The sequence below is a fragment of the Mastomys coucha genome, unplaced genomic scaffold, assembly GCF_008632895.1.
Source record: "Mastomys coucha isolate ucsf_1 unplaced genomic scaffold, UCSF_Mcou_1 pScaffold12, whole genome shotgun sequence".
In the NCBI taxonomy this organism is placed as follows: domain Eukaryota; kingdom Metazoa; phylum Chordata; class Mammalia; order Rodentia; family Muridae; genus Mastomys; species Mastomys coucha.
The window spans coordinates 55931910-55957504 of record NW_022196894.1 but is presented as its reverse complement, the minus strand read 5'-3'; the positions used below and the strand labels follow the sequence as shown (position 1 = coordinate 55957504).

At 40.6% G+C, this 25595-nt stretch overlaps 1 protein-coding gene and 1 long non-coding RNA gene across 4 annotated transcripts in view; one reads left to right on the top strand and one right to left on the bottom strand.

Moving 5' to 3' along the window:
• Positions 1 to 18596, bottom strand: part of Dcbld2 (discoidin, CUB and LCCL domain containing 2) — a 59234-nt gene extending 40638 nt beyond the window's left edge. For 2 of the 3 annotated variants that reach the window (XM_031364158.1, XM_031364157.1), the window contains exons 1-2: positions 18098 to 18558; positions 4342 to 4569 (exon numbers count right to left, since the gene is read on the bottom strand). In XM_031364158.1, the coding sequence (XP_031220018.1) occupies positions 4342 to 4569; positions 18098 to 18293 (424 nt within the window). In that variant the 5' untranslated portion in view covers positions 18294 to 18558. Of the gene's footprint in view, positions 1 to 4341; positions 4570 to 18097 lie in introns of all 3 variants that reach the window. The other variant, XM_031364156.1, reaches the window with a different exon arrangement.
• A 130-nt stretch (positions 18597 to 18726) lies between these two features.
• LOC116086465 lies at positions 18727 to 23798 on the top strand. The gene is made up of 3 exons (XR_004116941.1): positions 18727 to 18876; positions 21766 to 21938; positions 23668 to 23798. It is a non-coding gene; the product is annotated as an uncharacterized LOC116086465 (long non-coding RNA).
• The last annotated feature ends 1797 nt before the right edge of the window (positions 23799 to 25595 follow it).

Below are 25595 nucleotides of genomic sequence, written 5' to 3'. Positions count from 1 at the left end.
AAGTATTGGATAATGATTAAAATATCAGGATGAACTCAACATTTTAATAAATACCACTAAATATAAAAACACATATGCATATAAGAATTTACATATGCATGCACATTCAGCTCTATGCATAGCTGCACATCAATTTATGAAGTCTGTATTCAGAGGATATAGCAGCCTACTATCCATGAACTAAAAAAGATTCCAATTTCTAATTTTATTGTACATTAAAACAACAAGAGATTTCTTGAAGAAATAATGAATTGTCAAATCTGGGCAAGATAAATCTAAAATATTCTGTGCCTTACATTAAGGATTAAAAAATTAGTTTTTTTTCTTATTCCAATACAGTCTGTGTAAGTGGGGACAGACTTCAGATCTGGAAAGCCATTTTAAACTCTATCATTAAGCACGCCACTTGTCCATCAATGTTTCTATTCATAGTAGTACTACAGTGACTTATTCCAAAACTGTCTTTACAGTTTAGCAGCTCAGAAGTCAGTTATTAAAAACAATGTTGCTAACAGCACATAAAGAGAACAAGAGGTCACTGTCCAGCTGCAAAGTAAACTGATACCTTGTCAGTTAAACACAACCTAATGAATTCAGGATTTAAAACATCCTTCCTCTAGAAACCAGTCTATTTGTTTCCTCTAACTGATTATTCCAGACTACTACTTCTTAGGGAAAAGAAACTTAACACTTATAAAACCCCAAATCTAATTTTCAATACCAAAATGGATGGAGTGTATTTGAGCTTGCCTCTGTTCTGAAAAGGCAGTGAGTCAAGACTAGAAAAGATAAGCAACTCATCGTCTATCATTGGAGTCTGGAAGCCCAGATGCATTTCTTTTTTCTATAATCCAATGCAGAGATATGCCAGTCAGAATGTTAAATACTTCTTTTGGAAGGATCATCACTTCTCTGTGATGTGTCAGGAAACAGATCCCTACCATTAACATAGATGTGTGTCAATGGGGGACAAGTGCAGGTATGCTATGACAAATGCTATGAGGAAATGGGGCACTCAAGCTGAGGTTCAGGAGACAGCATTACTTGGCCCTCTGAACTTCCTGCAGCTTTGTTCATTGTACAAAGGGTGGAGGTGGGGAGGAAAAAGCAGAAAGAATGGGAAATAAAAGGCAGCTATTAAACATTTTAAGCTATTAAAAGGAGACCATTAAACACTTAACACATGCTAGCAGGGCCAAGTATGACTGATGGGAAGGCTCCCACAAGGAGCTCCTGGATGCTGGATAGACAGAGCAATGTCAAACCCATGCCCCTAATGTGTCCCACGCCTCTGTTCTTCTTTCCTGGTCACAAGGCCATGGTTCATTTTCCAAATACAGAATTCACTGTCTTATGAAAAATGTTACCCTGGAAACTTCCAAAAATACATCCAAATATTAGAATGTTAGCTCCTACATGACCCCTTTGGATTATCCCTTTCCTTATCACTTTTCTTAAATAAATACTTTAAAACCATGTTCACACCTAAAACAACCATTCTTTATTACCAGTGAATGACCAATACCTCCTAAATTTCTCTAATAAGCTTTAAAATCTTTTAAACACCATACACTTAGAACCCAGGACTTGGATGATTCAAGCTGGATCTGACCTAAAAGCCTCTTTCCTGTGATGTAGTGCCCAGGGTTCCAAAAAATACTATGCAATCTGTCAAGGGATGAGAGCAAATAAACTGCCCCCTGCTGCAACACCTCTGAACCATGATAATTGCAAGCATGGGAAGAAATGCATAAGGATGGAACAAGTAGCACTCACTGCCTGTGAGTCTAATTGACCGTCAACACACAAAACCCAGTCAGCTTCCCAGCACTAGTGAGTGCAAGGATCTTAGATAGAATGTCCTACTGCCACTTCGCTAGACAAGCATAGTTCCTGACTACATTTTAAATCTTATCCTTATACCCGCAGGTTACAAGTAGCTTCCAATCCTTTCCAAAGAAGCCTCTCTTTATAGAAAATGGAAACCATCACAGAAAACCACAAGTGACCACAATGCAGACATGGACAGATCTTGGGCAGTCCAGAACAATGGATATCAGTTCCTGCACTGTAGTTCAGGCTGCATTGTGGAAGATGGACACAAAATCCTAACAGCTGAAGGCCAGGAAGAATGCAGTGAATCAGCCCCTCCTAGAAATGGCCGCAGAGCAGGGCCAGAACCATGGAAGCAGCAGCAATGGATATTCTAATGTGGAAGGGGAGAAATTTTTCAGGGGGTCCCACCCTAGACAGAAACTAACGGGTTATTAGTGGCTGCTGGTTGAAGAAAAATGAGCATCTCCCAGGAAGCCGCCTTATTGGGTGTACAACACAGAGAGGTCAGTCCTGAAGTCATATACACACAAACAAAAGTCCCCCAGACTCAGCAGGCTGTATTTATATGTATTTATGCACACACATACATACATGATTAAAAAAAAAGAGGCTATCAATTTGAGAGTGGGGTGCATGGGAAGGGCTGGAAGAAATTTGAGGGGAGAAGTAATAGAATTCTATTCAATCAAGAACTTATTAAAAACGAATAAAAAATTGAAAAGCAAACAAAATTTAATTTAAAAATGTCTTTTTAAAATTTAGCCATCCTCAATTAGAATAACCAGGACCCAATCATAACTTTCAGCTCTTCTCCTTCCTGTTCCTCCTCTTCCTCTTACACACTATTATATATGGATGAAATGAGACCATTTGTTTCGACAGAACTTCTCCTATTTTATTTTTAGTCCTTAGTGAGCTATATACTCTATTTTCCATCTTTGTATGTTCGTTTTTACTGCTGTTTCAGTTACACTTACAGAGTACTCCTGCTTCCTCCTGAGAGCCTGCAGAAGCACTATCCACACATCTTCCACTAGTACTACAGGACCATGGTGTCCACACTCTCTGGCAGTCTAAGTTCTGACAATTTTATCCAACATCACATGGTGGAGGTATGGAGGAGCTACTCAAGCTACCAGGCTAACCAAGAATTTCTGAGTAACACAGAGGTTAGCAATCAGTAGCAGGAAATGGACTAGGGATGGAGGAGTCAGAGGGTGCTCACAGCTGGACAGTCAAAGAGCAAGATACTCGAACCTACTATAATTCTGAAAAAATTACGTGTTGATCCCAATGTATGCTTCCAAATAAACTCAGAGAAGTTGAGTGGTCTTTTCTTTGTGTCAGTTCACTAAAACCTTTACAGGTTTCAGCCTTTTGTAAGAGAACGGTAGTGATCTCTAAGCCAAAGGTTCTAAATCTTGGGGGCAAAGAAGATTTTCCTGGAAACCTTTTATAACTCCGAGGCTTCTGTCTCACACAATCAATTTCAATCTGTTGGTTTTGGATGGAAAGCAGGTCTATAGTGTGTTTTTAAGTCTCCCAGGTGACTGTTACACAGCTCTGTGTAACCACTGCTCTTACACTAGGAACACAGTCACCATTCTGTTCTCTGCACCTACTATGCAATCACACACTGTTCCAGGCTCTTTATACACACACACACACACGCATAACTGAGAAAACAGTGGCCAGGTGCTCCCAACAGATCACAGCAGGCTAATGGCAGATTTAGTCTTTAATCCAGAGCAGTTTGGATTCCAAACCCATGATCAGCATGCTACACTTCCTCCTGACCATGCATGAATTATATCAAATCCTCTGAATATAAATAAAATGATCAAAGGAAACATACACATAAGAGAATTTACTTCTACCTTCTTAGAAGCAGTACAGTGGCATCCTGCATGAACTAAACAAGTGTGTCTCCCAGGAGAGTAGCATGTGCACCTTGCACAAAGGTAACCATGGGCATCTTGGGTAGCCATGTGCATCTTGTATGAGGGTAGCCATGTGCATCTTGGGTAACCATGTACATCTTGTATGAGGGTAGCCATGTGCATCTTGTAAGAGGGTAGCCATGTGCATCTTGGGTAACCATGTACATCTTGTATGAGGGTAGCCATGTACATCTTGTATGAGGGTAGCCATGTGCATCTTGTAAGAGGGTAACCATGTGCATCTTGTATGAGGGTAGCCATGTGCATCTTGTAAGAGGGTAGCCATGTGCATCTTGGGTAACCATGTACATCTTGTAAGAGGGTAGCCATGTACATCTTGGAAAACCATGTGCATCTTGCACAAAGGTAACCATGTATATTTTGCACAAATGTAACAATGTGCATCTTGTATGTGCTAATAAACAGACTAGAATCCTCTCTTCACAAAAGAAGATTCAATTTGAGATTTCTACATTGTCTACAATGTTTCTGTACCAGATAGTATTAAGTAACAAAAACTGCTTTAATTTTAAAACTTAAGAAAACAATATATAATATGCATTACCTATTTCTGTTCTGCTTACTCCAATTCCATTAAAGATTTTCAGGTAGTTAAGGTGACAATAATCAGAATCTTCAATGTCAAAATCACCGAATTTGATGCGAATTCTTTCCCCAGTCTTTACTCGAATCTCCCATTCACACACAGTGCTGTTAGGATAGGTATGTGGGTAATTGATGGATGTAAGGGTTCCACTTTCAGGGCCTAGTACAGTATGTCCACATCCATCACCTAAAAAAAAAAAAAAAAAGGATTATTTTCCCACCTCAAGCGTACATGTAAGCAGCATCTATACATAGACCTATAGCAATGCAGGACAACACATATTTACAGTGGCAGTTCTTCCTTTTCAAAGAACATAGCAGACAACATGGTTCTTAGCACGTCAACTCACAAGACAGAGCAAAGGAGCCAAGAGAAGTCAAGTTAGGCCAAAATCAACAAAGACTAACACAATTCAAAGTAATACAATTTATAAGTTCAAAGGACTTTCTATTTGAACATAAAATTATGCAGTACTTAAATACATACCGTAATAAATCCTATTGTTAAGAAAACATCACCATGTATTTACAGTAACCACTCAAAGTAAATATAAATACAAAGATGTGGTCAGCTGCTAAAGCTCTATGAGCAGGAGCAGGATTCTGAGAAAACATTAATGCATTCTAAGATGTCCCAGATCACTGGCCATCTTTCAGACAAGAAACTATAACTAGATTTGGTGATGTTTAATTCTATATTCCATTGAAATTGGGCTGTGTGACTTCTCCCAAATCTTACTTCTCCCATAATAAAAAGGACGAAACAAAAAGTCAATGGCTTACTGCAGAAATGACTTTTAATCTTAGCAGCAGGATTACTTTCAGAAATTTCTTGAGCAACTGAGTATTCAAGTTTTAGTAACAGTATATTGTATGCATCTAAACAGATGATTTTTAATAAGAGTATAGAAGTCATGAACAAAATGTACATTTAGAAGATTCAGCTGTTGCTCCCAAAGTAATGTTCAGCATTCAGTAACAATGAGATTCATGGAGTCTTTTTTTAATAGGATGATAAATACATCCTTTTAAAAATAATGGGGTTTTCTCCTTTAAAAGAGCTATTTCATTATCATCTTTTAGAATAGTATAGAACTTATAGAAAACATTAAAATTGACACTTCTGGGTTTTAACTTAATCATTACAGGCATGGATGGTGGTAACAGAATTCCCCTCATGTTATTATCTAACAATGTACTATGGGTTTCATTCACTAGAACAAATTAAACATTACAATAGTAGTGTGAAGCAAGTGGGAGGTGGCAAGTAAGTGTGCAGTAACTGAAAGCGATAGAGTAACTTCAATTTACCGAAGAGCAGTTTCATTTCCACAAAGTAACAACAATTTGCATGAAGCACTTGGATGGAACTGAAGCAGCAGTGGCTTCTGCTGGGGTTTTACTCTCCGATCCACATTAATACTGCACACAACTTTTGAGTTGGATACTATAAATTCTGCTTTCTGAACAGACACTTCTCATATAAAGTTTAGCTTTCAGTCAACACTACACTTTATTTCTGACCCTTGATTTCATGCATGCACGAGAACTAGGCATAGAGGATTAATAATATAAAAATATGGAGAGAACGAAGTAAATGTGGGTGTGAAATACACCCACTGATTTTTACAGTAAAACAGGCTCTAACATAACAATAAAAAATACTACAATTTCCTTCCAAAGCTATCATAAAATTCTCTCTCTCCCTGTCCCTGTCCCTCTCCATCTTTCGGATATAACCTAAAGAAAATCATAAGGCTATAAAAACCTTCAGTGTGAAAATAAACAACTGAAATATAAGTACCTTTTGAATAATCATTAAGTGTGAAAATAAACAACTGAAATATAAGTACCTTTTGAATAATCATTAACGTTTTCCCTTAGAGAGGCAAAAACAACTCCCCTAAAGCAGTATCTAACCCTGATACTAGCTTGTGATTCCTGGAAGGGTTTCAATACTTAAAAAACAATCCTTTGATACATTTCAGATTCTGCTATTGTTTGATATGCAGAATCGAAAGCTGTGGTTGGAAGTGCAATGGGGTTCTAAAGCCAAGCATCACCTGCTGACAACTCACACGTGACTGTAGCGTAGCATCTCAGTCCAGATTCCCCTCATTAAAATCAATGTTACCAAAGAGTACAAGCAAGTGTATTCACAGTAATTTTTTAGGTGTCTTTATGAGCCTATTTAACTTTCAATAAAATACAGAAAGTGTTGTTTAAATGGTTTAAAGTTAACAAAATACCTAATAATTGATGGACGCAGGACTTTCACATGTGCGGTGAGGATGAAAGCAATTAAAACAGAGCTGTCTTTTTTCAGAATCTTGTGTCGGGGGAGGGCATAGCCAACGAGTCTACAGCAGTGTGCCAAGAATGCTCTAAAATATGTGCTGGAGTTCAGCACTCCCTCCTCTCCAAGCAGATGATGTGCACCAGAAACGCCAGTTAAAAGGATGTCTCCAGTCTGCTGCAGTGAACATTGAATGTTTCACATTTCAAGGAGTGATAATTTTAACCCAACTAGACAGAATTTGCTATCACCTATGTGTCCAGAACAGCCCAGCTCCAGGGGTGAGTAGGCAGAGCAACCACACCTAACTAGGCCAGCGGCTGCGTTGTTTCCCTGTTGCTGTAAATGAAGAAGCACATTTACGCTGTGACTCTCCACATGCTGGCATACAGACTTCTGACCTGCTAAACTAACTCTGACCTACTAAACAGCAGTTCCTCAACCTGAGGGTCACAACCTCTCAGAGCTGAGTAACCCTTTCACAGGGGTCGCCTAAGACCATCAGAAATACCCGATATTTATGTTATAATTCAAAACAGTAACAACATTACAGTTATGAGATAGCAACCGAAGTAATTTTATGGTTTCGGGAATTGCTACAACAGGAGAAACTATATATTAAAGGGTCCCTGCATTAGGAAGGCTGAGAACCACTACTGAAAGGTCCACGCCTGCAGGGTGGAAAACGCTTCTCACCAAAGACCCCGTGTTAGATTCAAGACAAGGAAAAAACATGTCCTTGCTTTCACTTCAAAAGAAGCTACGAATTTCCTGATTATTTTTATGTCTTAAAACTAAAGTCAATCTATGAAAACACCTGAAATATATAAAAATATTTAAAAATAAAACCAAAACCTAGACAATTATCAAGGCTATCTAACTTGCTGACAGCAGGGGTTCCTCGGTGTCTCTCCATCCCAGGCAGCACAGCATGTTTTCAGTCATCTTTAATGGAAGAAGAGAGCTGTTATGGACAACTGAGGCAGAGGCTGGAGTGCTACTCAAGCATCTCAGGATGGACCGCAGACTGAGATTCAGTTCAACTTAGGAACAAGGCTAGAAAACCTCAGTGTCTTAGTTCTGAGCTGGGCTTATCTGGCCAAATGACAGCGCTGCTCAACTCACTCAGGGTGCAGCTAATGAGTGTAGAGTCCCATCACCCACTTCTCAGTACCTGAAGCAAGTGAGCCCTTTGTTTTTAATGCTGTACTGTCTCCAGATTTGGGGACTAGTGTATTCTGATAACAACAATGTTCTGTGCCTAGGTCACACTACCCACACTACTCATGTTTGTTTACATGACAGAATTGAGGAAGTATAACTACCACAGAAAGACAACCAGTCAACACTCTCAACCCTTTCATCACTGTAGTCTACACATGGTACAGCACTATAATTTGGGCAAACTCCACCATCACCACCATCACCGCCAACTTCCTTCTCCATATGCAATGGTTTTCACTAGACTACAACTGATCAGAAAGGGTAGATGCCCATTACTGTGCACTTTTCATGTAAATGTATTTCTGTCAGGAGAAGAAAACTAGAATTTGGTCTGACTCCTCCACTGCTGCAGACATACCCTAGGATTACCTAGAGAACATGCATCCACTTCCTCCGAGGAGTGCAAGGGTAGATGTGTTAAGCCAGATAACAAAATTTGATACTGTTCCAGGAAAATAACTGAACAACTTTCTTTTATTTCTTTAAGAGTTTCCCCATGGAAAACATTGAACATATTCAAATGCTTGCAAAATAATCCAACCAGGAATATAGCTTATTTCAGGCTATTCTATCCAAACTCCAAACCAAGTATGGTTTTTAGACAAGTGTATGCCCTGATGGTCCAGCCACCCTTGCACATCAGTGATATGGTTACTAATAAATATAATAGTTACTGAATTTTAATGACAGGAACCCTATGTATTCTTTTACAACAGCAAACACAGATGCAGCAAACCTGTAGAAATGTGCCCCAAGTGGAGAGCAATGGAGCTTTCACTGCACTGATACTTGTCCAGAGTTTTCAAGGACTTTGGCTGTAGAGTGAAATGGTGAGTCTGATTGCATTGCCTCTAAGGGTCATTTTTGTCATGCTTTGGAACACACCATGAGATGGGAAAACCACGCAGCACTTAGTGAGCAGGAGAAAAATTCAGAAAGAAAACGTACATTCGACTACAGTGCAGTTTTTACTCACACTGTGAATTTTCAGACTAGAAATACTAGGCAAGCCCTAAGACTCTGAGCTTTCCTAAGCTGTGTTACTTAACTATAACTTAATTTCACTTATTGGTCTTTGTCCCTGGTGATGTACCGTGTTCTGAAAGTGAGTTCTGATATTAATGCTGATGGGGGACTTTCCTTCTTATTGGCATGTAACACAGTGATATTTGTAAATAGACCTCCTTCCTAGAGCAGCTTTGGCATGTAGGCTCATCACAAAGGGCTGGTTAGAACTGACTAATCTCTCAGAGCTCAGTTTACAGCCCCCTTTTGGTCCTGTTCACTCTATGGGTGTAGGCAAATAAATGGCTGGATGCTAATGGCCATGCCACATATTTCTCTCCTCCTCAGCACCCTCCCCCCTACTGCCAATCTTCATACTCTCTCTGGCAATCACTGTTCCTTAACATCCATAGTGCAGCCTCTTCCAGAATGCCAGCAGGTAGACACAGTCCCTGTTTAGGCTTTTCACATTGGCTCTGTGCCTCCTTTTTTTTATTGCCTAGTGGCCCCTTTCTCTTATTTATTTTCTTAATACTAAATATAAGGCAGATATGAATGCAGTCTCAAGGGAAACTTTTAATAAATAAACAATCTCATCATTATCTTTTGTCCTGAACTCATTCTTCCATGTGATCTTTATTATTTATGTGAGGGAATTTCATATGAGTATTGTATTTACATCCGCCTCTCCCTTTTCCAACTCCTCCTGTGTCCCCCCTCTCCTTTTTTATTCAAGTTTTAAACATTTACTTATGGATTTATAAACATAGTGGTACTTTTCTACACGTATATCTTCACACAGAAGATGGCATCAGACAGTTGTGAGCTGCCATCTAGGTGCTGAGAATTGAATTTAGGACCTTCAGAACAGCAGTGAGTGCTCTTATCCACTGAGTCATCTTTCGAGGCCCCCCATAACCTCTTCTTCAGTTATCAGTTACATATTGTATGTGTATGCGTGCATCACATGTGCATAGACAAATAAAGCCTCCTGAGTCCACCTAGTGTTGTTCATTTGTGTATGTGTTTAGTGAAACCACACCCATTAAATCTCTAGAATATGGTTACTTACAGTAGACTTGAACAATAACAACACCAGCTGACATGCCATACCAATGTAGAAAGGGACAGCTTATGGGCCCTACTCTAGATGAAGAGTTGCAGGTAATTAAAGGAGAGGACGAGTTAGTCTTTACCAGGCATAAGCCCCCATAGGTTATCCGACCCATGCAATAATTTACAGATCCGAATTTAAAAGGAATGCAAATCCTCACAACACACACACACACAGAGGAAGAGGGAGAGGGAGAAATGAGAGGGAGAGGGAGAAATGAGAGGGAGAGGGAGAAATGAGAGGGAGAGGGAGAAATGAGAGGGAGAGGGAGAGGGAGAGGGAGAGACACTTTATCCAGGACCCCATGGTTAAACTATTAAGAATTCTATAGCAAGCTCAGATGTTCACTCTCAAGGATTCAGTGTGACCTTGAGGTTAGCTACTCTAGCTACGCTATGGTTTTGCTCTCTGTAAAGTGGTGACAGTAAGAATCCACTTAGGTATTGTATGAGCACACCTGGTAGCAAGGGCAGAATTCACACTCATGCTCTTAATACATGTTTATGGGGATTATTCTCACAATAGCACAATAACACTACTGAAAATACATCTGAACCGCTTTTGTCCTTTTTTATGTTGACCCATTTATACTTTGGCTACAATCTAGCCAATTAACAGGAAGAACAATGCCTTATTACTTTAGAAATTTATAGCAACTTCAGAGGCCCAGATGGTCTCTGGTCTTACGAGGATGATAATAAATTCCTGAGAATTGGTCCTTACTAATTATTTCTACTCCACTTAAGCAGCTCCTTTACTTGGAAAGTTCTAGAACCCCCCCATCTTTACCCCAATCCTCAAAATCCATTACCTATTTATAAGATCACCAACTTCTGCTCAGCTGATCCACAGTATTTCACATTCAATATACCCAAGCCATCAATGGACAGCTTTTGCATGGCATGGTGGGCCCCGTCCATATAGTTTATAGCAGGATAGATAATTTCCAGGGAGGGTAAGTTCTACCAAGAACTTGTCCATATTTTAATACTTCTAATTACACACATTTATGTCAGCTCAGCATGGCAATCTGGCGGGCAATGCATTCTACTCACATGGACAGCCACGGACAAGAATAAAACAGTCTTCAATACACGGTGCTTAATTCAGAAGCAAACCTTCCACAACTTTATGTAAGCTCACGTAAATGTGAGTTATACCTTGCAGCTCCCAAGGCAATTGTGTAGATTCAATAAAACTTAGCTGTGTGTGGTGGCACATGTTACCATGCATAGTTGTTACCAGGCACAGAAGCCTGGGGCAGAGACCTGTATAGAGCCTAAAGCTGGCCTGAGCTAAATAGCTTGCATTAGGCCAGCCAGTACTACACAATAAGATCTTGCCTCACAAATGCAAGAACACCTCTGCAAAAATAGCACATTCTAAAAGTTCCATTATTTCCCTACACTGAGCAGATATCTCTATCTATCCAGAGCCTTATCCTCCTGGGGACTGTCTGGAAGTTCTGGACAGTTTTATGTGACCTCATGTCCTCTGGTCAGCTGCCTGGTCCAGGGTGGGCACTGACTCACCCTCTGCCTACTCAATCTTCCCTCTAATTTCTGTGTTTTGCTCAAGAAGGAAACCCCAGAGTGACTCCACATTAGCACTTCAAGTCTTGGGGACTTCCAGCAGCCATGACTCCTTCCACACAGAGAAGCCTGAGAGAAGAGAATGAAGCCGAAACCTTGGTTTCTGAAGAGCAACTGCATGCTTCTCCCTCCACTTAGCAAGGTACAGCTCTACTCTAAAGCCCAGTCAGTTCTCTACATTCAGTAGACCCAGATTTCAGTTTCTAGGACTCCAAGGGTCCTGACTAAAACATACCCTCCACCCTTACCATCATTCACATCCAGACAGCAAGCTCTCAGGATGCAATGTGAACACTGGCTAGAAAGGAAGGACAAGATAAACCATAATCCAAAGCGACTATAGAGGCTGAAGTTCAAGAACAGTTGAGACACATAAAGTTAGTCAGTGAAGGGCAGAATTAAGGCTTAGGTGACTATGGCCACTTACAAGCTATCATCCAATTTTACCTTGATACCCGAGTCTTCTACTTACAGAACTTGATGCATTGAGCCATGCAGAACTTCTATGAACCGTAAATGAGGTGGGAACCAGGAGGAGGGAATGGAAAAGTGGGTCTCATGCATTTGAAATTGGGAGGTTTTAACTGCTGAGTTATGAAGAGTTGGATTAATTTCATATACTAATTCACTTACTGAATGACCCAAGAGACAGGTTTAAATCTGTGCAGCTGGTAAATTTTGACACAATTAGTCAAACATGACTGGAATTCCTAATCTACTTTTCTCTGTGAGTCGCAGGAAAAAAAAAAAGATTGTGGCAATTATCAGAAACAAATTTTTAAGTCAGAATCTGAAAGAGAAGACACAAGAGTTCATTCAACTTTTTACCCATGATCTTGGGTGTCATCATTCTTGAAAGTAGCCAATCCAAGAGAAGGAGTCTATAGTCAGAGTTCCAGCTTGAGAGAACTCCTAGAACTGAGAAACTATAGCAAAGAACTGGTACTCCTGCGAGACCCAGAGAAGATGGACAGACTCCCAGGCCCTGGGCAAGCAGGCAGTAAAGTTCAAGAGAGGGTTCCATTCCTTGGGGAATGAGATAAGTGCCCAAATCCTGGACTCATGGCTATGTGTGGGACTGGGCCAAATGGCAAAAGTATGAAGGACTGACACCAAATAATGTGCTGGGACAACAGATCTACAGCAGATATGGGTTTAATACAAACATTTAGCATAGCAGACAGCACAGTAAAATATTAGCAGCAGGAAAATTCATAATACTCAATCCAGCATGGAAAGTCCAACCTGGATGTGGGTGGGTAGAGATGCTTACATAACTCTAAGGACAATGCTTGGCAATTTTCAAGTATGATTAATAAGAGAAGAAAAGTAAGGGTGGGGGCTCCAAGTACAGGATACTGCTATATAAAGATATCAGTACAAACACTAAAACAAAATGTCCTGATATTGCTTATTAGTAAAATACAAAGTAGACCAGTCTTATTCCCCAATTATAAAGTGTTGCCAGGTGCTGGTATGGGGTGAAGACAAAGACCAAGGGAAAAACCAGTGGTGCATGTGTCCATGAGAGAAAGAGAGAGAGAGAGAGGGAGGGAGGGAGGGAGGGAGGGAGACAGACAGACAGACAGAGACAGAGACAGAGATAGAGACAGACAGACAAGAGGCTTTTGGATAGCATCCTGTAAGTGATACAGGAGCTGATGACAGATGCTAGGGAAGTCACTATGGAGAGCAACACCCTACTCCATTGGATCAGCTGGCTCACAGTAATCAGTCAGCGGTACCTGTCAACTGACTAGGCAGAAGCAAAGAACACAGCACTCGGGATGAAGTGATGGCAGAGATCACTGGCCTAAGCTTGCTACTCAGTGTAAGAGAGTAGGCTTTTGATTCTCTTCTGTTGAGTCTACAATCACCACTTCTCAAACATCTGCCAATCTTGCAAAAAGCCCAGCCAGCAAAGCTTCCGCTTCCCCAGGCATTATAAAATGTGTCCTCTAATCCATACCACTGTGCACACCACTCCAGTGGACAGAATTACTTACTCAACTTGTCTGTGGAGCATCTGAAGATAAGGTGATGTTTTCTCTCATTTCAATGAAACTTGAACACTCTCCTGAGAGTGCATGTGGCTATCCCCACTCCCACAATTCTTGATGAAAATACAACAGAGTATTGATAACTTCTCCCACATCCCAAACAATACAATTTAACCCAAAAGCTAACGGTACTACCGTACTTTACTTAACAAAAGCCTTGCTGAGAATTCTGGACTGCAGTCTTTCAACCACAGCCTTCAGACTGTGGGCTGATTTAGCAAGCGAAGTTCAGTAACTTTTAGAAGTCACAATTGTCACCTTATACTGGCTTTCATTCCAGTTTATCTGACTACTTTCCCATGCTCTTGAAATATGTTGATTTAGTCCAAATAATGACCTGGAAATTTATCATAATGTATTTCATTAAAGTAACATTTTGAAGTGAAATACTTTCTTAAAAATTCTCTCCTGAGTGACAAATTTAATAAAATGTAAAAGAAAATACTGAAAAAAGCAAATCTAAGTGATGTGACAGCTTCATAAAAAGTGAATTCCTTGTGATAAAATTTTACATTTTATAATTTGCTGTATTTTATAAATAAGTTTGCCTGTGTTAAAATTATGAAACTATGTAACTAGAGAAGGGAGAATGAAAAATTGATAAAGTAAGAGACAACTTCGGATCATTACCGTCTAAGATTTTTGCTTTACATTATCTTCTGTAAAATATTTTCTAAGACATATATGAAAATGCCGTGGCTGCAAAGTTGTGAGAAAGTTATCCAACGCCAAAGCAGGAACCCCACAAGAAAAGCTGCTAGCCTGGCTCACTTCCTGTCTCAGCAGTGGGAATATCCACCACTCCTCATCCTAGGCCAGCCTTCCATACCTTTCCAAACAGCCGCTGTCTATTTGTCTGTATTTAATCCAGGGTCACCATTTCAAGTCTTACGTTTATATTGCTCTTTAGACTACAACTACATAAATTGCTCTGTTGAACCTGAATTAAACACATGCAAATATTGGGCTCCTACTTCCACATCTTGGTTACTTAGAAGGATGTAGAAGGATGACCTAAGCTGAGAATGATTAGGAAAAGTAATAAAGACAGCCTCACAATACAGCTACATAAGAGAAGCCCTGTTTGGGTTTAGTACAGTGGTTCTCAACCTTCCCAATGCTGAGAACCTTTAACACAGTTCCTAATGCTGTGCTGACCAACCATAAAATTATTTCTGTTTCTACTTCATCACTCCAATTTTGCTACAGTTATGAACAGTAATGTAAATATCTGACATGCAGGATATTTGATATGTGAACCCCATGAAAGGGCTGTTCAATCCCAAAGGGGCTGTGAGCCATAGGTTGAGAACCACTGGTTGAGGGGTTGGTTGATAGCTCTTTGAGGTAGGGTCTCACAAGATGGACGGTGTAGTCAATCAGAAAGCCCTGACTCCCCTGCTTCATCCAAGAGCTAGGATGGCAAGCTTGCCTGTGTTGCATGTTTTATCAAACCAAGAAAAGTCAGAAAATTGAAAATCTACAAAGTATTGATAATTGTAAATGTTTCTTTGCTGAGAAAGAAGTTCTTAATTTCTGACAGTTTGTAAATACTGCACTTCCTTAGCGTCACACAAACCAATGAAGGTACTGCTCACCAGAATAAAACTTCTTCATGCATAAACTACAAGTATTACTGCGTAACTGAAATGATTCTTTCAAAGAATCAGTCTGATCTGTTTCATAGGCTATTACATTGCAAAATCAATACCCTTGACAACATGCCATATGAATGGCTGTAAACAAATCACTCTTAATGGATTTTAGAAGTTAATTATATTCTGGTATTATATCATGTTCAAGTCACATTCTAGCCCACAAGGTAGACAAACCTTCTGTAATATAATGAGGAATCTGGGTTACTGAGATGAGGTGACCTAAATTCCTAGTCATGATAATAAACTGAAGATAGAAATTCTATCACAGTAGTGTATTAACTGCTTATTATGAAAATTTACTACAGCAGCAAATATGCAATCAGGCTAAGCTCCACTAATTTCAATTTTGTTAAAAAGATGTATATATTTTTTAAAGGTTTTGAAAATGATCTTTTGAAGGTGAGTTTACCATGAATTTTAGAATTCACATATATAAGCTACATCTAAAATGTCTAATTATAAATATATGGAAACAAACTAAGTCTATTTATGAATTTAAAGAATACTACTTAGTTATGATACATCATTGTGAAGGATTAGGTTTTCAAAAACGTCATGAATTTCATTCTAAGCCAAGCAGAAAGAAAAATCATTTTCAGCAGGAAATCTGCTGAGAAAGAGCTATGTATGGCATTAAGTAGAACAAAGGCAACAGATAGCATCATTTCAAAACAGTGTCAGGAAGATAAAAATGCACTTATACATTCCCATGAACACGGAATACATTTTTACCTGGGTAGGCTGTGTGGGGAGCAAGACTGATTCAGCAAACCTATTTTGTTCAGTTTACTTTTCATTATAACTACATGCTAGTAGTAGACACTTGGAAAAGTTCTATCATTCAAAGACAGCTAATAAGATTTTATTATTCCTTCCAATCTTCTTCCCAAGGCTTCTTAAGAGAGTATAAATCCTGCCTTGGAATATGTGGGCATTCTCATACTAAAAAGTCTATAGGTGTTTAAGAGTTTCACATCTCGTATGAGAGAATGTCAGCTGACCCTGAAGGAATGTGCTATCTTAGTTAAGACTGGCTTCAAAGAAATTTCACTGCAAGCAGCATTAGGGCCCTCCGAGGGAGAGATTTTAAAAAATTAGGGAATTTGCCTCTCATATAACTTCTGAATTTTCAGATACTCACCAATCTAGCCTTAATTTACTAACTTGTGTTTAATAATTAATAAATACATTATTCCCTTTATAAACTGGTTCATTTACTTAATCTATGAAAGAAACATACATTTGCATATGAACAAGACATAAATTGAGATAAAGGTATTAAACAAAACTACCCAATTTTGAAGAAATAAAAATCATGTCTTTTTAAGATCTCTAATATTATTTCTATTTGTTTTGATATCTTTGGGCAATGGGAGACAAATATATTGTTACAATACTGACTAAAGTGATTCAAAATCATTAAAAATAATGTTGCATGTTACATTAGTCTGAGAAGGAATACTCCAAAAGACAATAGTGTCCTACATAGCAGACTCTTTTACTTGATTTGTTTTAAACATGATGTAAATTTCTAGATGTAGGCTACCTAGAAATGTTCAAATGCAGCAGTTATTAAATTATTAAATTACATTATTAAATAGTCATATCCCTTTCTACATTAAACTATACGCTATTCACTATGCCTCGGTTTCCCTTTGTTGGAAATGGGATAACTACCTCACCGAGCTGTGTGTTAAATGCACTGATTCACACAAACCACTTAGTCCCGGGCCTCCCACACACTAAGCTTCTGTAGCCATATAAGTCTGTCTCCCCACCATGAGGAAGAAAAACACAGGCATAGATGCCAAAACTTCAGAGGTTTCCACACTCTAATATAGTAAGCGCTGACTGAAATCTGCCTGTTACACATCTAAACCTTAGGTTACTCAGTTTAAATATGACTATTAAAGAGTACACTTTATGTATTTCCCTGAGAGATTACCTCTCACGTATCCATCAAGGCTGACACATTCTCAAAGACAATCCCATGACCTTGAAGATACTCCTTACTGACAAAAAAGTGCACTCAGTGGGAAGCTGAACGTATAAATGAAAAAACGTATTTCAAGAAACTCTTCCTAGCCATTAGTAACAAGAAAAGCCATGGATAAACGAATGCCAAACAAAATGTGGTACGCTGCCGGAAGAAGCAACACTAAAAAGTTCAGTCCTGTATTCTCTTTCCATTGTGATGATTTATCAACCAATAGTTGTGCCCGCTTCTGGAATAGGATTGAATTAGGAAAAAAAGTTTTGTCACTTTCTGGGAAAGTTTGCCCTTTTGGTAACAGACCGCTATTCTGGGCCACTTCTGTGTTTGATCAAGCCAATCTACAAACCACCGTCCTCAGTCCTCAGTAACGGGCAGGTGCTCTAAAGAATTGCAAACGCCAAGGCTCTAGAGAGCACCGCAATTTGCTTCATTTGCTTTAGAACCTGGGCGCTATCCCTAATAACAGTAATCACTGCCTGACTTTAATAAGCTCAAGATGCTTTTTAATTTGCTTCCTACTCCGTCTATCAGTCCCGAAGGAGACAGCAAAGAGGCCTCCTCCATGGCAGGATCTCACGTCCCTCTTTCAGAGAAATGAATGGTTTTGCGGAAAAGTGAAGCGACACAAACTTGAGACACCGGGCGGCACCCCCTCCCCCCGACACGCCAGCCTCGCCAGTGTGGTGTCTCTCTGCATCTCTGGCTTCCTCCGCAGGTTCCTTCCACAGTCAAGAGCCTCGGGAGGCCGACCGGCGCCGGCCACTACTCACCTTGCTGGGCTCCAGCGTCCTGGAGCAGTAGGAGCAGCAGAAGGATCAGCCGAGGCCTGGAGGAGGAGTTGCGGCCAGGAGGGAGGGGACAGCAGCCGGCGCTGGGCAGCGCGGCCCGGCCGGTGGCGGCGGGCGCGGCCCGGCCTCGGAGACCCTGCGGGCTGCGCGCGGCTCTCAGCGGTGCCCGGCTCGCCATCGCGGCGGCCGGCAATCCGCCCGCATAGTGCGCGCGCCGCGGAGCACCGCGCGCCCCGGGCCCGCAGCTCCCGGCGAGGACCGGGAGGCAGCGCAGCGCGCCTCGACCCCTCCGCCCTGCTCCCCGCGCCCGCTTCCCTTCGCCGCGCTTCCCGCCCCGAGACCCTAGGCCGGAGCACGGGGGACCGGAGGACAGCACCGGGGCCGAGCTGGAATACGCTCCCGCCGCGCTCGCAGCCCGACCGGCTCTCCAGCAGGCCGGCCCCGCTCCCTCGCCCTCCCTCCCGCGCGCTCCGGCCACGCCTCCTCCGCCCTCCGAGACCAATGAGCGGCCAGATCTGGCCCAGCTCCTTCCGTGCCGTCCAATCAGCACGCTGTCTGTTCTGTCGACCTGTTAGCTCCTCTCCTAGAGCGGCACCGCCCCTCATCCGCGGCTGCCAATCGCCCTGGACCTCTGGGAGCGTCCCACCCGCCTCCCTCGATCGGGTTCGCCCCCAAGCCGGGGCCGGGAGCGGTCCCCGCCCCGCTGAAGAGCCTGTAGTTTTTGGGACCACTGCCCAAAATGAACCCGCCGAGACTCTCTGGTCAGTGACTTCCGGGACTTCCCCATCCCGCGCTCTCCAGCTTCCAAGAGCGAGCTTGCTCATGGCTCCTCCCCCGTCGCACATCAGGCCACTAGAAGGGGTGGGATGGCTGAATGCTGGAAGATTTCAGCTGGGAGGTGTATTTAAGGGACTGTTTTTTAAATAACAGAGTGTGTTTTTCTTAATTAAAACTGCAGTCAATTGTAGCAACATCTCCAGGTACAATTACAGATGTACTGTTCAGTTTCTGCAAAGATAGCTTCTAGGTCTTTGGAGAGGAAGTATAAAATAAGGCCCGTGTTACTGAGACTAGTTAAGTCCAATATCTGTAAAACTGTGCTCAGAGAAGTCCCAGGAATTAGAGCCACCTTACAGATAATTTGCAAATTTTGAAATGGGGAAGAAATGTCAGTACATCATGCACGTCAGAATGAAACAAGTACAAATTAAAATAATAGGCAATTTGATGGAGGCCTCGCCAGGCAGTATGGCAGAAAAGAGAGCAGTCTTTAAAGAAGAATCCACAGAACTAGACAGTAGTTTTATAAAAAAAGATACCGTCAGGGATTTTTTTAATAGGGACTCCCTAAAAATGCATTGCACTCTTATCAGGGAATTAGTAAGGTAGAACAGTTTGCATAGCAAAGGAAGTAACTATAGGCCATCTGTATTATCTTTCAATTTATGGTGGTTCAGCTTGGTTGACTTTTCACTGAACCAGCAGTATTGCTACTATGCCCTGTCCTAATGATGACTGCCTTAAGAAGCCATAATTTTCTGGCACCCAGGTATTCTTAAGGCTAAGCAACTGATTCTGTAGAGCAAACTGATGACATGGGAGCTCTGCTACCTTGAGTATATTAAATGCTCTCTTGACTTAACATATTCTCAAGCTAAGGTGGATTTATCAGATGTGACTCTATCATAAGCTGAGAAGCATCTATACTGGAATGCAAAGCCAGAGAACCTTTGCTGCCAATCCTTATGATCTGAGTTTGATCCCCAGGATTTACGTGGTGGTATGAGAGAACTGACTTTCGGCAAGTTGTTCATGGTCCTCCAGATATGCGTTGTGGAGCACACACACACCCCCACACACACAATAAATAAATAAATAAATAGATGAAATACATGTTATTGTTTTTCTTTTAATAAAAAAATTGATATGGATACCCAGCTAATGAATGAGACTATAGAAAAGCAGGTTGTATAAATATCAGTTTGAGAAAGTATGTGGGAATTAGATCTGGAATTCATGAATACATGTGATAGTCCTAAACATGTAAAACATGCACATCCATTGTCAAAAGAAAACCTCAGTGTTGGAAAGGACTCTAGAAGCCATTTTTTTCAGGTTTCCTGCTTACTTCTCCATAATTAGCCCCACGGTCAATGTGTTTGATAAGCATCTATCGGGTATCAAAGAAAGCCCTACTGTGGCAGGCCCAATATGGGCCCTGGTACACAAAGTTCAGTTAGAGAAGATTACATTCTATCAGAGAAGACAAACATTTAAACAAATCCATTGTCACCAGTGCCAGTTTGGAGGCATGAACTGACAGACTTAACACCATGACCTACCCTGGCAAACAGCCAGTGCTAAGTCAAGGCTTCAAGTGATAGCCCCTGTAATAATGCACATAATGCACGTCACACATTGAACCACTCTTTCGTATGGCCATGGGAACCTTTCTAGAAAAGAAAACGCTGGGGTTGTGGCTATCCCACCTCTGGGGAATACAGCCTAAGAAGACTCAGAGTTTCTTATTAATAAATACCCCACGGCAAGAGGGAGGTGTGCTCTCATTTTCTCTCTGGTATGTTAAGAGCTACGAAAGTAGAGAATAAAGTGGTGAAATGGTTCAGAGGACAGAACAGGGAAAGAAAGAGGAGAAACCAGTGTCTGAAAAAATGATGCTAGCCATCTGTCTGTCTTCCTGTTCTTTTGTGCTTCAGCTTCCTGGGTTTTGTTTCTGGAGATTTGGCTGGAGAGCAGCCGGAGAAGGTCCCCTGCTGCCTGACCATAGGAATAGGAGGAGCACCGATATGAGAGAATTGAGACAAAGCGCTGCCCACTGTGGCTCTCCCCTCCTGATTACGATTGTACAACCAGTTTCAGAAGGCTTCTGTGAGATAATGAAATGTTTCTTGGGAACCTTCCACCAAAGTCATATATCAGGCATTCGAGTCTAGAATAGTCACTGCCAGACGGCAGTTCAGGTTTATATTCGCTCTCCTATACTTTCTATGTACTTCTCTAGTCCAGCTCACCATTTCTTTTGCCTCGGGAACTCAGTTTCCCTGCAGGCTGATGTCTACTGAGTCGATGGGAATAGGGCAGTTTTACCCATAAGATTCACCTGCACAGGGCCAGGACCTAATTGGAGATTGTGAAAATCACTCAGAGTGTAGAAGGCCACCACCCTTGTAAAGGTCATAGCTAGAAGCTAGAGTGTGTCCTGTTGGCAAGCCCAGCCCCTCAGCTTTCCTACAGAATCTCAAGAAGGTGAGAACTTTAGAGATTCCATAGGGTGCAAAACAACAGTGCAAGCCCAGAAGGAGTGGAGACATCATCACACATGAGATCCTGGACATGACTCAGACCCTGCAGCCACTGCAGTTGTCTTTTTGGGTTGGTAAATGAAATAATGTTTTAAATGTAGGCTCTAGGGAAGAGATGGACTTGTGGAAAACACCATAGGAAAATTGGATATCAAACACTGGGAATACAGGTCTGTATCATTTTAATGCATATTCACTCCATGGGAAAACGTTTAAAAATAGAAACAGATTTCTGATGTAAATTTTAATTTACAAGATCTTCTCTTTCCTGACATCTCCTTCTTCCTCTTTTTTTCTCATTCTTCTTTTCTTTTCATCTTCTCCTAGTCAATAAAGAGCAACGGGAATTGACATACAGAGAGAAAGAAATATGAAGAGCCACACCCCACAATTTCATCTTATAAATGAGCTTAGGAAATGAGAACAGGAGGGAAAACCCCTGGGGCTGGCGGCCTGGGCTTCTGTCACTGCAGACATCTGGCTTTTAATGACACGATATGGTAAGAATCATTTGGCACCATCATTGCTGTTAAATGTCTTTCAAGCATTAATAAAACATAAGAGACTTGCTTAAAATGGCATTTCTACTGGAAACCTTACGGTGATGGTATGTCATGAATCACTGGTAAGCTTTATCAGTGGCCCTGTTTTTGGCAGGAAAACTGAAAGGGGGAATGGAGGAGAATTTGTTTTTGTGATTTTCCCCTGAAGTCAGAGAGAAAGAAGCCTATGGCAGTCCCGGGGAAATATTTCAAACTTCAAAGACTAGAGGCCTAAGCTCTGGTCTCTGTTCTCACAGGAGTGTTTTCTTTGTCCCGTAGACCATGGTCGGGACAAATGTTTATAGCCATGTTTGTTGCTGGGCATCTGAATTCCGCTAACGATCCCTTCTGTGAATGAAAACGGTTTGCAGGTTTGCAGGCACTCCTTCCTTTATGTGGTTGGTTTCCTTTGGCTTGCTTTCTCAGACAAGGCTCTCAGATTTTCTTATCATTTATCAACTTGGTCAAGGGATAGTTGTTATAGCAAATTCAAGGGAAGAGTGTTCATTGTATTTATGTATATATTTTGTAGAAGGTGTTTGTTTTCCACAAGTAGGTTATTAGTTATAATTTTTCTTGCGAGTAACATCAGTGTATGTCAGTGACTATTTTGATCTCTTTCTTAGTATGTTTTAGTTACTGCAACTATCCCTTTTTCCATTGCCATTCTTCACCACACTCTTCCTCTTCCCATTTTTTTTTTTTTAGTTTTTGGTTTTTTTTTTCTTTCTTTTTTTTTTTTTTTTTTTTTTTTTTTTTGTTTTGGAAGATAAGAAATTTTGGATTGAGAATGTGCTTCAGTGGTAGAGTACTTGCCTAGCATACAGAGGACCCTGGAATAAGAATGTACTTCAGTGATAGAATACTTGCCTAGCATACAGAGGACCCTGGGGTTAGTTTCTTTGGATTGAGAATGTGCTTCAGTGGTAGAGTACTTGCCTAGTATACAGAGGACCCTGGGATTAGTTTCTAGTACTAAAGATAAATTAAGTAGATAAAATTAACTGGTTAATTCTCCTGTGGTTCAGGACAAGAAGCCTCCATACTAGTGTTTATCTCTGATGGAAGCTTCAAAAATCTTTAGTGAGAGTGTATTGAAAATTATCTAGAAATGAGAGAATTAATTATACATGAATGGTTAACATGCCACTTAAATACAAATACCAAAAACAGATGAGTGACTGAGACAGTGTGCTTTAGAAGTGAAGTAGCTAGCTGCATGCTGCCATGGCTCCATGCTCTGCCTTTTCCTGTAGGCATGTTTGCTGGGAACAGTTAAGAATTAAAATATAGAATCTAGATACGGTTTAGCATCGGAGAAACTCAGTTGTTTTATAAGATCATGAAAATAGCCCGGGAGAAAGTGCACGCATTGAGCTCCTGCTGCAGACTGCTGTTAAGCCTGCAAGGCCCCAGCCTCAGCTTAAGTTTCTCTGTCATGTACAGAAAAATGAATGAATATTGTGATACATTTAAAGATGAATAATTTCATATTTTCATTGTCTGTCCTGCTTCTTCCCTTTGTCCCCTGCCCCATTTCTTTCTTCACCTTTGTATGTGCCTCTGTGTGTTTGGGTGTGTGAATGCAGTGTATTTGTATGTCTTAGCGTGTAGTAGAAGTCAAAGGCTGGCCTTGGGTATTAGTCTCAGCTTCCCCCTTGTTTGATACAAAGTTTCCTGTTTGCAGGTCCTGTTCCAGGTTAGCAAACAAATAGCTTCTGGAGATTCTTCTGCCTCTACCTCCAACATCTCCATAGGGATACCATAATATGGGTATTGGAGAAATAAACTTAGATCTTTGAGTGTGTGTCTAGTAAATGCTTCATTCACTGAGCCAGCTCTCTAGTGAATTCTCCAGTCTTTTATCTCTTGGATAAATTCTAAGTTTTCCATTTCCAAATTGCTACATAATATGGGAAGGAGAGAAAAAAAAGCTGAAGAATACAGAATTGGTCTCTGGGAAATGTTTACTCTGAATAGAAATGTGGCTTAAGGGATGCTTAAAAAACAACTCCTAAACAAGCTAACTCCACATCAGCAATGCCTGCGAGGATAGGCTAAAAAGAATAACCACTGTTCTGCTCTGTGGAGGAAGCAAACAGGACCTTGGAGCAAGGAAGGTAACATTATCCAGAAGAAGACGGAATCAGAGGAGATAAAGCTGGTTAGCAGGAAGCTGCAGCTGCCAACACTGGAGCAATAGAATTATCCAGTTGTATGAACGCCAAGATGCCTTGAAACGTTGAACTTAGTCAGGAGTGATGCCTGCAATCTCTGCCTCGTGGGAGGCAGGCTAGAGGGAAGCTGGGACATGGCTGACTAACTCACACAAGAAACAAATAGGTGCTGTAAGAATAATTAGAGAGATCTAACAGAAGTTCAAGGCATTTGTTGTGTGTGATATACTGCAGTCTTTTCATTGCTCTCTTCCTAAATGTTCCATTAAGTTTGCTAGTCGCGTAGCCTTGATTTGGATGAAACCTGTAGCATTGGGAAGGGCATTGGGACAGTGTCTGGTTTATTGATTGTACATAAGAAAGGGCAGTATCCTCACAGAGTGAAAAAAGAGAGATCGGCTGACTGTCAGAACCATAAATTTGAGAAAATTAAACCTTTATACCACCCCTTACCCTCTTGACAAGAAGCGGGATTTCCAAGTCTTGTTAGGTCAGTATACTTGAAAAGGCGAGTACAGATAGCTAGAGAACTTGGAATCATCTAGGCAACTAGTACCCATTATACTAGGAGAAGTACATAATCAAATTTAAATATTCTGTGAACCAGGAAAACAGAAATGAAAACAGTACGCTTAAAATACCCACATCATTTCCTTCAACTATTTGGTTTTAGTTCTTGAATTACATATTAAATTCTTTAAGTTTAAAATAAGTAAATAATGTAGGATTTGAGTAGCCTTTGGAAATTTGGTGTTTAAAAGGAAGACCTAAGGTCTTTTAGGACAAATAAGTGTATTATCCCTTTCATGTCATGTTCATAGGCAAGCTAATGTTAGCCTGCCTAACACACTAACATATAAATGAGATGAAGATGTATATTCTCACTAAAGCAGGTTCTTTCTATTTTTGACATTTTGTTAACCATGGCTTGTAAAATGATAGATTGTAGATGTAAAGCAAATGATATATTATTCAGAATAACCTAATTTTCTGTGACCTTCTGCATTGATAGTCAGATTTTAATGCCATTGTAAGTGTTGCATTTGACTGACACACACTATCATTTGGTTCAGGGCTAACTTACAATGCAAAAGGAACGAAGTGAATGATTTCTTTTGAAGGATTGACTGTTGTATGCAATAGCTTCTAGGAGAGAAACAAAAGAGAATATTATTTGCCTACACTAGTATTTCTCCCTCATCCTAGAGGACATTGCATGTCTAGTCCATGTAGACTTTTGAATAAATAAAATTATTTTCTTACCACTTATATAGTTTTACATATTGCTGCTTCTTCTAAATCAATATTTCATATCCATTTATGGATCAGAAATTAATTTTGGGTGTGTATAATAATACACATGATACATGTGCCTTGTACTACTAACTTAACTAAATGAAAGGGAAAAGCATGGCCTTTGGAAAAGTCACAGATTATT